Here is a 13,023-nt window from a genome sequence, read left to right as displayed (position 1 = left end):
GGATTTCCTTTAATTTACCATTCAATTTCATATTTATGAGTCTATGATTTGGAAACCATGGAGTGCTATGAGTATATAAATTATAATTCATTTATACCTTCCCCTACTAATTTATGATCTTTCCTAAAATAACCAGACCTTCTTCCTCCAAAGGAGGAATTTTAAAAATTTATTTTTTAATCAAATTAAAAATTTTTAAAAATCATTAACATTTAATCACTGTCAGAAAATAGCACAGTTATGTTGATATAATGGGGTAGAAGATATTTAACATCTTTAACCAAAAAATTGTAGAATTTATTCAGTGCTACAAATTAAACATGAATAGTAGTGTTTTTATTTTATACAACTCCCTAGTTTGTTCATTAGGACAGGTTTTATTCTCTCCAGTTCAGAAACAAAAAACTTGGGCCCTGACAGGAAAAGTCACTTACTGAAGGTCGCACTGCTCAGTCGGTGGTAGGATGAGTATTACACGGATATTGGTGTGCCTTCCCCACCTGCCATCCCCATCACCTCACCAGTGCCTTACATTAGTTCTTATGTTGGCTATTCCTTCTGCTACAGATGAATTTACACTCTGGGTCTGTGGGGGTGAATGGAAGTCTGGCCTATGTGCCCCAGCAAGCATGGATATTCAGTGGGACTGTCAGAAGTAATATACTCATGGGAGAAAAATACGACCAAGCAAGGTATACTTTGGATATCATTTTGTGGATGTGAGGGGTCAGAATGACCACAGGTGTGCTCTTGGGGTGATGTGTCTGGGGCAGATTGGGGTAAGATCCCCAGATTTGTTAGGCAATGAAGAACTAAACACAGATCTCTAAATTGCACTGAGAAAGGGAGAACTCACATCAGAGAAGTTAAAGATCTTTGAAGGAAGTATGTGTCTTCCTTGTTCCGTCCCCATGTCCACCTCATTCTTTCTGGCATTGGAAACAGGACTACATGTTGTGAGTGAAAGGAGAAGTATGTAGGGAGCAAACCTCCAAAGTCTATTCCAAAGATATACTTCATGGGGTCTTTACAAGAGACTTCCTTAACTTCGGGGCTAAGATTTGCCTGGCCACTTGGTTTGTTACAATTTGATTTTGGAATATTTTTCTTTCTTTACCACCCTCCTCAAAAAGGTACTAGATGGCTCATATAGATGCTTGTACATGTGTGCATGGGAGGCAGCATGTTGTAATAGGCAGAGAGACCACTCTGGAGTCAGGAACACTTAGTTCAAGTCCTGTTTTAGACATATAATAGTTGTGTGGCCATATATAATAATTGTGTTAACAACAGGGACAAATAACTTAGCCCTTTAGTGCTCCCTAGAGCTATACATTATTAATGATTTATAGTTTCTGCTTCAGTGGAAGGAGTCCCTTTGTCAGGAGTATCTAATCATCATATATGTAGCTTCCCCTTCTACTCCCATCCTTCCATCTATCCATGGATGTATTGTAGCCAGTTCATACTGGCTTATGAGAGCTAATTTTTACTGTAAGCATGTATATCTCAGACATTGGCAAATGTTATAAATCAGAGCTTGACTTATTCCTTTGTTAATTGTCTCAACTTAAGAAAGTATGAGCAAATGTTAATACGATAAAACTTAAAATTATCATGGTCCTTATGGAGAGTCAGTGGTTAAAAATATTTACTATTTAAATATTATCCTAATTACATACACACATATGCATGTGTGATACACATGTATGACATACATGCATGTATAATACATATGAAATATATGTATAAATGTGTATATATCTGTATCTATCTATAGTTAGCTAGATGGCATAGTAAAGTGCTGAGTCTGGAGTGATTTTTCTGAGTTCAAATATTGCCTTGGACCCTTACTAGCTGTATGATCCTGAGCTGTTTGCTCCAGTTTCCTCATCTATAAATGAGCTGGAGATGGAAATGACAAAGTACAATCATAAAAATGTTTAATTTATTTATATAAATAGAATATATATAAATAAATATAAATTTAGGATTATTTAATATATATTCCTATATATACCCTGCATATGTATGTATGTAGGGAAACTGACACAATGGATAGAGAGCTAGCCTTAGAGCCAGGAAGACCTCTGTTCAAGTCTCATCCCTGACTGGGATAACTGTTAGTGACATGTTTTGTGGAATCAGAAAATTAGAACTTAATAGGGGAGAGATTCACCTAAGGTCACACAAATCGGAACCACAAATTGACAGAATTGAAAACTGCTCAATTTCTATCTTTTGGTTTTCCTCAGATATCACCAGGTGATCTATTCCTGTTCACTGAAGAGGGATCTGGAAATTTTGCCCTATGGAGACATGACTGAAGTAAGTGGCTAGATATTAGGTCACAACTGCCTTGTTAATGATGCGTTCAGATTATAGAATCTCTTCCAGATATCCTTTCTACTCTCCCCTACTCTGCCAGAAGCAAGAATCTACCCAACTGTCTTCAGATCAGTGGGTATATAGAAATCTTTCTCTAGGTGAGGCAGAACATTTCCCAACTTCCTAGAGCCTTCTCTACTCAGACTAGAAGCTCTGTCCCTTTCTTTAGTGATCCTCAAGCCTTTTCTGATACCTTTCTTTCCTGATGTTCCTTTAGAGAAATCAGAACTTAATTTATCCTAGGTTCTGAGGAAGATCAAATCCATCTTCCAAGTCATCTTCAGATCTCATCTCAGGATCAAACAATGTTACTCTCTTCCTACCCCCTTTACAAGTTTTTTTTTTTTTTTTTAACTCATCTGAATGCAGTATAATTATTCTGACCAAACTTGGCCCTAGAGAAGACATGAAAAAAATTCACTCTTTTCCTTTCTTTGCAAAGAAGGGGGACTATAGGTATGAAATATTTCATATACTATTAGACATGGTTTCTGCATTGGTTGGTTTTGCTGAACTATTTTTTTTTCTTCTTTTAAAACTCTTCATTAGAGAGAATGACTTCCTGGATGGGGAAGTAGAGAGATATATTTGGGAGTTTTTCTGTTTCATTTTAATATTTATTTTTTGGGGTATTTTAAATTTTTTGTAATAATAGCTTTTTATTTCTCAAAATACATGCAAAAATAGTTTTCAACATACCCCTTGCAAAACTTGTGTTTCAAATTTTTCTCCTTCCCTCTCCACTTTCTCCCTTCCCTAGACAGAAAGTAATCCAATATAGATTAAATGTGTTCCATTCATGCAAATATATTTCCACATTTATCATATTGTACAAGGAAAATCAGATAAAAAGGGGAAAAGTAAGAAAGAATAAAACAAGCAAGCAAACAATTAACAGCAAAAGTGAAATACTCTATTGTGAGTTATAGTATTCAGACTTCATAATCCTCTCTCTGGATACAGATGGCTATCCCCATTATGACTCTATTGGAATTGGCCTGAGTCACCTCATTGTTGAAAAGAATCATGTCCATCAGAATTGGTCACCATATAATCTTTTTGTTGCTTTGTACAGTGTTTCTTGATTCTATTCACTTCACTCAGCATCAGCTCATTCAAGTCTCTCCAAGCCTCTCTGAAATCATCCTGCTCATCATTTCTTATAGAACAATAATATTCCATAATATTCATATACCTTAATGTACTCAGCCATTTCCCAACTGATGGACATCCACTCAGTTTCCACTTCCTTAACACTATAAAAAGAGCTGCTACAAATATTTTTAAACTTGTGGGTTCTTTGGGGAAAGATACATTTGGAAATGAATATGATGTAAAAAAAGGCATCAATAAAAATAATGTCATTTTAAAAATTCTCAAGAGAGCAAAGAGAAGATCCCATGACCATAAGAGCACCACATCAAGAGCAGGTCTAAATTACAGTTTTCCTAGGCAAATTTAGATCACACAGTGGCAGCTAAACTGAGGTACTTCTGGCTCCAGGTCCAGTACTCCACTCACTATACTCATTATACCCATTCTGTGATGCTATTAATTTTTCTTTTCTTTCCTTGGAGGCTAGTTCCTTGGAGGGCTCGGGGTCAGCTAAAGTCAGGATAAATTAAAGTCCTTGGTCTTTAGGGGGAGAAGTGAAGGAGACAGACAAACTGCCATGAGGCTTGCCAATGATGTATCCTGGATTCTGGAGTCCAGAATCTCCACCTTTCTCCTCCTTGTCCTGCCCCAAAGTGACTCTGGCCTCTCTCACCCCACCTTCTGATCCTTGCTTACCATTATCTTAATACCAAGCATTCCAGCCAGCACCAATTTTGGATAAATGAGAAGAGCCATTTATCCAAACATACCCTAATAGGGTCATTGTCTCACTCGAATAGGTAATTAGCCTTAAGTATTCGTTTTTCTGATTCAAGCATACCTTTCTGGAGTTCCAGCCCTCTACATCTCCTGCTTTCTTTGTTTTAGAATACAGGTGATCACGCCTCCCCTGACTTCTCAGGAAAGGGGGTTAAAACACCAAAGGGAAGTGGGGAGTCAAGCCAGATATTGTTAGTGGGTTTCTGGGCCGAAGGGTCTTACTAGAAACAGGTATTCACAAACCCATCAGCATGGGAGGTATTACACAAGTACATAGCAATAAAGCACAGGCTAGTAGTGATGCTCTCCCCACAGCTGGTGCAGGCTCAGTATGGTGTAACAAACATGAATTGTACATGCAAGTAGTGATATAACAAACAATATGAATCAACATGGTGGTTGTAAAAGATTTCCAGAAGTCCCAGAAGGGGGGTATGTAAACAACAGTCACACATGCGCCTTCTTTAGCAGCCAGGAGATAGTCCAAAACCAGTCTATTGTCCATTACTTCATGTGTTAGGGAATCCAATGATCCCTGGAAGTTTTTGAAGTCCTGCGACAGTCTTTTTATGTGTTAGGGAATCCAATGATTCCTGCAGATTTTGAAGTCCTGCAACAGTCTTTATCATTTCTCAGAAAATCCAATGATTCCTGAGGGTTTTCAAATCCTACAATTTTTGATGTCTATGAGTCAGTTGCCATCACTGCCATGCTCTTTAGTGGTGGGCACAATCAGCAATGGAACTACCCGATGTAGCTTGTATCTTCTTCTTTGTTTCAAGGGTCTGCTTCATCTCTCTCCAATGGACAAGGCGAATATGGCTTGTTGGCACCCATCTGATTTCTTCTCCATCTGTAGAGATACAAGAAATCCCTTTTCCCTAAGCAGTTAGCCTATCTGGTCCCTTCCATTCACCACTTTCTGGGTCTCTCCACATCACCTGGTGATTATCTAAAGATAGTGGAGCTGCTCGCACTGGACATTGCCCTTCTGGTGGGTTATAAAACTTGTCTGCCGGAGCCAGTGCATCTTTGTCAAAATCAAGAAGTTAATAGTATAAAGGGCTAGATTTAGAAGTTCTCTAGGGTTATTTGTGGCTCCCCCTTTCTTTTGTTTTTAGAGGAGCATCTTAATGCCTCTGTTTCTCCTCTCTATTGCCTGTCCTTGAGGATTAAAAGATATGCCAGTGGTGTGTAAAATCTTACACTGTGCATAAAAGTGTGCAAAATGTTTAGAAGTATATGCAGATCCATTATCTGTTTTTATTGCTTGTATACCCATAATTGCACACCCATAATTGCAAATGCTTGTATAAGGAATTCAGTGAACACTCGGGCTGTCTCTTTTGCTGTTGGTATTGCAAAAGTGAATCCCGAAAAGGTATCTACCACAACACGGAGAAAAGACAAATGATCAAAAGATTTATAATGGGTCACATCCATTTGCCAAATTTCACTGGGTCTCAAACTACAAGGATTCTTCCCTGGAGGCAGTGTAAGAGTGTGGAAAGGAAGACAAGCTGTACAGGCTTTTACTATGCTCCTAGTTTCCTCTCTTGTTATTCCAAATTGTAAATGTAAAGCACAAGCAGCTGATGATATTTAGAGATTCTTAGGCTACCTGAAATAAAGGGGTATTGGCCAACATGGTTAGAAGGCTATCTGCCTTCGAATTACCATCAAAAATAGGACCCGGAAGTCCACTATGAGAGTGGACATGCAAGATATCTTACCTGGATGCTTTCTCACTTGCTCTTGAAGTATCTTAAAGTGCTGATATATATTGGAAGCTACAAATTTTATTTGGGCTGTGGCAATTCTTTGTACCACACCTACTGAATAGGCTGAATCAGATATATTTTCATCTCCTGGATAATAAGTAAGAGCTAGAATTATTGCATACAATTCATTCTGCTGAGTGAACTGAAAAAGAAGTTCTGAATACTCTCTTTATAGTTAAGTCACGAGAGTATAGAGCACAAAAGTTATGTTTGGAAGCATCTATAAAGATAATTGGTCCTTTTAGAGGAATTTTAGAAACCTTTTCTTTAAGAATCCATTGCCAATTATGTATTAGTTGGGTTATCTTTAATAGAGACCCTTGTGTAAAATTTGGAGCTTTGGCCAATAAAATTTGCCACTCTGAGATGGTTTCACAGCATACATTAATTTGTGAATTGGTATAAAAGGTATATATCTTGTCAGGCCTTATCTCAGATAATTGTACTGTTCACTTAATGGCCTTTAATAAAATTCTAGCCACAAGCACTAGGTAAGGAGTAAGGCTTTGTGCTGGGAAGTTCAACCACTCTATCATGTTGTCTCCTTGATGAAGGACTGCTGTGAGTGCCTCTTCTGTGGCAAAAAAAAAATCCTTTGTTTCAAATTCAGAGTTCTGGCCTATAACAGAAATTGAATCAGGACCTTTATCACTGTAATATTCATACAGATGGGGCTATTCATACAGTTGATCTCCTACCAGTTTCCAATTATTTGCCTCTATTTTTTTTTTCCTTGAAGAACCAAGGCAACGTGCATTCTAATGTATCCAAGAGTCCACCGATCTGCTCCCAACAAGCAAACCTTGCCTCTTTATTAATCTTGAGTATGCTTCCTGTAGATCTCCCTTGGGGTGGGGCTGGGGGAGAATCTTTTCCTAATATCTGCCCCATTTCAGCTAGAAAACAAGAGTTACTAGTTTAGCTCTTAACAAAGTAAGTTCCCTGTTTGTCTATTAAAATGCTCACCCTATTTCCTGGTTACCGGGGACTTCTTCAGTGAAATTCAGTGAAATTAATTAAATTGGGTGATAAAATGTGGCTAGTTCCTTGGAGGACCTCAGGGTCAGCCAAAGTCAGGATAAATTAAAGTCCTTGGACTTTAGGGGGAGAAGTGAAGGAGACAGGCAAACTGCCACAAGGCTCACCAATGATATATCTTGGATTCTTGAGTCTTAAGTCAGCAACCTCTCTCCTCCTCCTGCTGCTGCAAAGTGACTCTGACCTCTCTCACCCCACCCTCTAATCCTTGCCTATGATTATCTTAACACCAAACATTTAGCCAGCAACAACTGTGAGAAGAGCCATTTATCCAAACATACGCTAATAGAGTTGGTCTCACATGGAATAGATATTTAGCCTTAAGTGCTCTGCTGTCTCAGATTCAAATACACCTTTTAGACTTTTAGCCCTCTACATTCCTTCTTTCTTTTTTTGTTTGGAGGTTTGTTATTGAGGTTAAGTGACTTGCCAGAATCGCACACCTGGTAAGTGCCTGAGATAAGATTTGAACTCAGGTCCCCCTGACTCCAAACCATTCTGCTTTGCCCTGCCAGCTGTCTGATCTGTCTCATGTGTCTGATAGCTGGGCACTGGCACTGGCCATCTGGGCCCCTTATCAACAAGGGTTTGACTTAAGCAAGAGCCTGTCAGGGCCACTCCCCCCAGGACAAAGCTGTGGAAGAAGTAGCTGGAGCGTGTTCCCCATTTGCCTTTGCTGGTCGTTCACCTTTCTGGTTCTTCCCACAGATTGGGGAACGGGGCCTCAACCTCTCAGGGGGCCAGAGGCAGAGGATAAGCTTGGCACGCGCTGTATATGCTGACCGTGACATCTACCTGCTGGATGACCCGCTTTCTGCGGTGGATGCCCATGTTGGGAAGCACATATTTGAAGAATGCATTAAGAAGGCACTTAGTGGGAAGACCATGGTTCTGGTGACTCATCAGCTGCAGGTAACAAGAACTAAATCTGGTATGGCAGTAGCCATTTGTTGAAAAAAAGCTGATTAACTCAAGTTTTATATGAACCCCAGCCCCAGCATGATTTAGTCATGTCAGGCAAGTGGCGCATTCAAAGATTTAAAGCTGGAAGAGAATATCGTACAGTATCAGGCCCAACTCTGTCATTTTACAGATGAGGAAACTGATACCCAAGAGGTTAAATTATTTGTTCAAGATAGCAAAACAATAAATAGTAGAGCCAGGATTCAAACCTCTGACAGATTATAAGAGGTATAAGAAATGCAAATTTTATTTACAATATCGGGGGAAGGTAAACTGGTAAAAGACTTTTATGGGCTGATAAAATTTGAGTGCTTATCTCTAAGATGGAATTGGGCTATCTGTCTTCAGGTTTATAAAGGCACTGATAGTCTGATATATGATACATGAAGATGCTGATGGTCTGATTTTATGTTCTTAAATGGAGTACACAAGAGATTCGGATTAAAAATAAGGAGGAAAGTCTTGATGATGGAGGAGAGTGTGAGATTTCTGATCCTAAAGATTTTCAGAAGAGTACAGACAATTATGTGTTCTAGGATTATTTTGATATCTACAAGGGGCAGTCTCAGCTTACAAAATTAACAGGTTGGACTCAGTGAATTCTCCTGCTCTATTCCTACCATTCCTTTCACTGTGCTTGATGCTTTGATTTTCAAGAAAGACTGTTGCCTTAATTGTTACACAGACCGAATATGCACATATTCTTTGGCTCTTCTCTGAAGTACAAAGGCCCAAATGAAAGACAGCCAGCATGGTGAGAAGGCAAAAAGACTGGAATGTCAATCAAATGGTGTGGATTCTAGCTATGAATCTGCCACCTTTACCTTGTGACTCCTCTCTTGGCTTGGTTCTCTGTCCATAAAATTAGGGGGTTCTCTAAGAAGTCTTCCAACATTCTATGGACATTCAATGAGGACATCCACCTGCTTCCAGACAGAACTGAATCCAATCCATTAAATTCACAAAGACCTTCCATGAAAGAAAATCTTTAATCTCATCTAGAATCAAGTTAAAATACTATTGATATTGTTAATAAGAACAATGTCATGAATAATGATATAGCATTTAACTTTTTTCATATTACTTTCACATCTGCCATTTGATGTTATCTTCTCAATTTCCTTTTTCTACAGTATTTAGAATTTTGTGACTACATCATTTTATTAAAGGATGGGAAAATAAGTGAAAGTGGAACTCACGATGAATTATTGCAGAAGAAGGGACAATATGCCCAGCTCATTCAGAAAATATGTGGGGAGACTGTACAGGTAATCTCTACTGTCCTTGAAATAAATCCCTCAACCTATGCTGCATGGAAAGAAACTGTGCAGTATTGAGGTCATATATCTGTAAGAAACTGATGCCTTTCTTCCCTAGAATGCAACAGATGGGGCTAAAAATATAGCAGAGAAGACAGAGGTGGATCTCTACTCCCAGGAGGGATTCTTCAATGAAAACCCAGGTAATGCTACCTTTAAGATTCCTTTGAGAATAAGTTTATATTATCCAATATATCTATATCTATATCCATCTATATCTATATCCAGATAATATATCATCCAAGGCTTAGACCCTTTCTTTCCTTTAAATATCCAAATCCTTCTTGTTGCTCTTATTTTGTTAGTGATTATGATTGTCCTTATATTAAAAACAAAGAATCCTTTTTTGAGGGCAATATTCCTTATCCACTTCAATGTGGGTATGAGGTGATTAAGGGTATGGGGCTTTTGAGTCAGTGATAAGAGATTAGAAGACAATGTGGCATAGTGGAAAGGGGCCTGGACTTCATGAGATCTGGGTTCAAATCCTTTTTCTGATATTTATGAGCCATGTGACCATGATAAAAGTCACTTTACTCTTCTGCACTTCAGTATCTTTTTACTGAGAAATAAAGGGCTTTCTACCATGGACCATGCTAAGGAGATGGTTGCTTCCCCAGCAATGGGCCAGGGCAAACTCAGAGCTATGAGTTCTGAGGCTGGCTCCATCCTCTCCTTCTGGTATTTGAAAATCTCTCTTCATCTGCTTGAGGCAGAAGATGCCCTAATGGCCTGGCATGACAATCCAGGTTTATTAGACTTTCCAGGACTCAGACTTATGGAAAGGATGGTATTTCCTTAGACTGCATAGGGACTTCAGCATTTGTGTCATGAATGAAGCACACCAAGAATGTTTCAGGTTGTCTGGCAAGGCTGATTTTGGCTTTCCAGTAGCACCTTCTCTTTCTAGGTTTCTCCAGCCATAGTCCATGGTAGAAAAACCTTTTTTTCTCTCATAAGAAAGCCTCATAGCAAAGTATCCATTTTCTCTTGGGACTTTTGCCTTCCTCCTCCTTTTCCTCTAAGAATATCAGAGACAATTATGTAGAACTCAAAGCCTAAGAAATAAAATGAAACACTTGTAGAGAACCTTCCACTGATGAATCTTAATGAAAGAAAAGGTTAGCAGTGCTAGACTAGCTAGCCTGAATCTAGCACCCTCTAACTCTGTGACCATGGACTTTACTTCTTTAAACCTCAATTTCCTTATTTGTAAAATGGAGTAGTAGTACTTACACAATCTACTTTTTATAGTCATTATGAGGAAAATGCTTTTGTAAAACAATGTTCAAGAAAAGGCAAATTGCTATTATTATGCCATTTTATAGGAGAGCCAAGTGGTAGGAGGCATAACAGAACTGAATGTTTTTTCCTTTCTTTGCAGTGTTAGAGACTCAGCTTACTGAAAAGGAGGAAATGGAAGAAGGTTCCCTGAGCTGGAAAGTCTATCACTATTACATCCAGGGAGCAGGAGGTAGTGCCATTCCTCAATGTCTTGCCTTCCTCTTTAGCTGATGCTCCCTACGGGCAGGTACACTAAATGCCTGGTCTTGGTGCAACAGCTAGGATGTCGCAGTGCTCTGTAGCAAGAATACTATTTTGTCCTTCTGTGTATTTCTAGAAGGGCACATTCAGGGGAAGAGGATTGGGAGGTGACTCAAGCTGTTCCTAGCCTTCCCTTCCTTCACTTTCCTGTATTCCCTCCCTGCTGTCAATTAATCAATAATTTACTAAAATACCTACTTGGTGCTTACCTCCATGGTAGTTGCTATAAGAGAGACAAAGAAATATTAGATGATTCGTGCCTTCAAGGAAATGACACTAGCTGGGGAAACAAACCACATCAATATGTAAAGATATGGCTTGTGAGGGGTAGGGATGGCCAGAGTAGGTTGCATAAAGAAGGTGGGGTTCAACTGGGACATTATGGATTTGTAACAGCAAGATAGAGATAAGCAGATTGCAGTTTAAAAGTGTGGGCATATTATTGGTAGCATTGGATATATTGAGGAATGTGGTAATTATGAGAGAAATGTTGGAACTGGGCCTCATTTTAGCAACTCTCCTGGTATTCTTGTGAGCAAGGTGGGCTGGATGAAAATATGGTTAGTAGACTTGGGTGAAGCCATGGTTACTCAAAGGACTGCACCTAAAATAATGGATCAGTATCAACCTGGATGGAGGTCCCAAGTTGTGGATCACAGCATTCCATTACAGCCTTACTCTATGATCCCTTACCCAGTATTCCCTATCCCCATTTTCAAAATTCATCCTTCTTGTCCTACCATTAGGGCAAGATATTCTAGATGGACAAAAGGTTCCAAGTGGGGAGGACTGAGAATTCGGGAGCCAACTCTGTCTAGTCAATTTTGGAAACTGGATTCTGATAACATCTTTTAGTTCCCCAGAACTAATCTTTGCTTATCTTCCCCTCATCCACGCTTCAGGTTATATCATCACTTTCCTGACTTTTTTTATCATGATGGTGAATGTCAGCCTGACAACCTTCAGTTTCTGGTGGTTGAGCCACTGGCTCCATCGGGGCTCAGGGGTAAGTGCAGTGAGGATGATGTCCTGGGGGCTGGTTCTGCCATGAAGAATGAGGCACTCTATGCACTAGCCTAGGATAAAACTAGTCTGCTAAGTCAGTACTGGCAAGAGGTGAGCATGGATGCACAAGGTATACACATCTCACACAGCGCAACAACAATCGGCATTTATGAAGATCTGCTTTGTGCCAGATGCTGTGTGAGGCGTGGGGAGTGTGAAAAGCAGTCCCTGCCTTCAAGTAGCTTATAGTCTGCCAAGTTATGTAGCTCAAAGAATTAGGAGTCAGGAGACTCTGGCCAACCTAACAAATGCATAGAAAGAATATGTGACTGCTTGTGTGTGATCAGAAAGACGTCAGAAGTCACTCACATCCCAAAAATAACTCCCCAGGTGATACCTTAGATCCCACTATTAACAGCTCTTTCCTTTGGGTTAAATGTTACCTTTTCCTTATGGATCGGTTTTTAAAATGCACATGCCTGCAGAAGGAGATCATGTACTATCTCTTAGAAGTAAACACTTCTATCAATTCACTTCTTCTCTGATGTAAGGTTTGGAAGGTAACATGGTATAATGAGAAAACAAAACAAAACAACCCACTGGACCTAGAATCAGGAGGTTGGGGTTCAATAATCTACTTTGACACTTTTGAAACTAGGACTATAGAAGTCACTCTCCCTATCTGGGCCTCAAGTTTCTTATTTGTATTATTAGTATAATAATACTACTAATAATAGGCATTATCTACCTTCCATAGTTATTGTAGGAGAAAAGAATTGTAAACCTTAAAGTGCTACAGAGATGTAAGCTTTTATTTTTATAAGGGGAAGAGCATTAGAACTCTAGGTGGGGTATGTACATGGGCACAGAAAAAGGTGGAAAAAGTCCAGAAAGGCAATATGGCTAACCACAATTTTTCTGAGGGCTAGCCAATGCTGCCAACAAATAAATGTGCCATCCTAAATAGCCAAAGCATTTTACCACTTTGAATCTCAATTTCATCATCTGTAAAAGAGGGTTAACAATTCCTATCCAGACTGACAGTTTTGTGTGAATATCAAATTAGGTAACAGATGTGAATATGCTTTGAAAAGTCTATGCCTATAATC

At 39.2% G+C, this 13,023-nt stretch overlaps 1 protein-coding gene across 3 annotated transcripts in view; it reads left to right on the top strand.

The window, feature by feature from the left end:
• The window catches only part of ABCC11 (ATP binding cassette subfamily C member 11), an 83,571-nt gene that overhangs the window by 43,850 nt on the left and 26,698 nt on the right, over positions 1-13,023 (top strand). For all 3 annotated transcript variants that reach the window (XM_051979799.1, XM_051979800.1, XM_051979801.1), the window contains 7 exons: positions 568-692; positions 2,256-2,328; positions 7,791-7,994; positions 9,179-9,313; positions 9,423-9,507; positions 10,749-10,838; positions 11,812-11,915. In XM_051979799.1, coding sequence (XP_051835759.1) covers positions 568-692; positions 2,256-2,328; positions 7,791-7,994; positions 9,179-9,313; positions 9,423-9,507; positions 10,749-10,838; positions 11,812-11,915 — 816 coding nt within the window. The remainder of the gene's footprint in view (positions 1-567; positions 693-2,255; positions 2,329-7,790; positions 7,995-9,178; positions 9,314-9,422; positions 9,508-10,748; positions 10,839-11,811; positions 11,916-13,023) is intronic.

This window comes from Antechinus flavipes, chromosome 2 (genome assembly GCF_016432865.1).
Source record: "Antechinus flavipes isolate AdamAnt ecotype Samford, QLD, Australia chromosome 2, AdamAnt_v2, whole genome shotgun sequence".
Taxonomy (NCBI): domain Eukaryota; kingdom Metazoa; phylum Chordata; class Mammalia; order Dasyuromorphia; family Dasyuridae; genus Antechinus; species Antechinus flavipes.
Note: the sequence above shows the minus strand (reverse complement) of the source record. Positions and strands in the feature narration are given on the sequence as shown.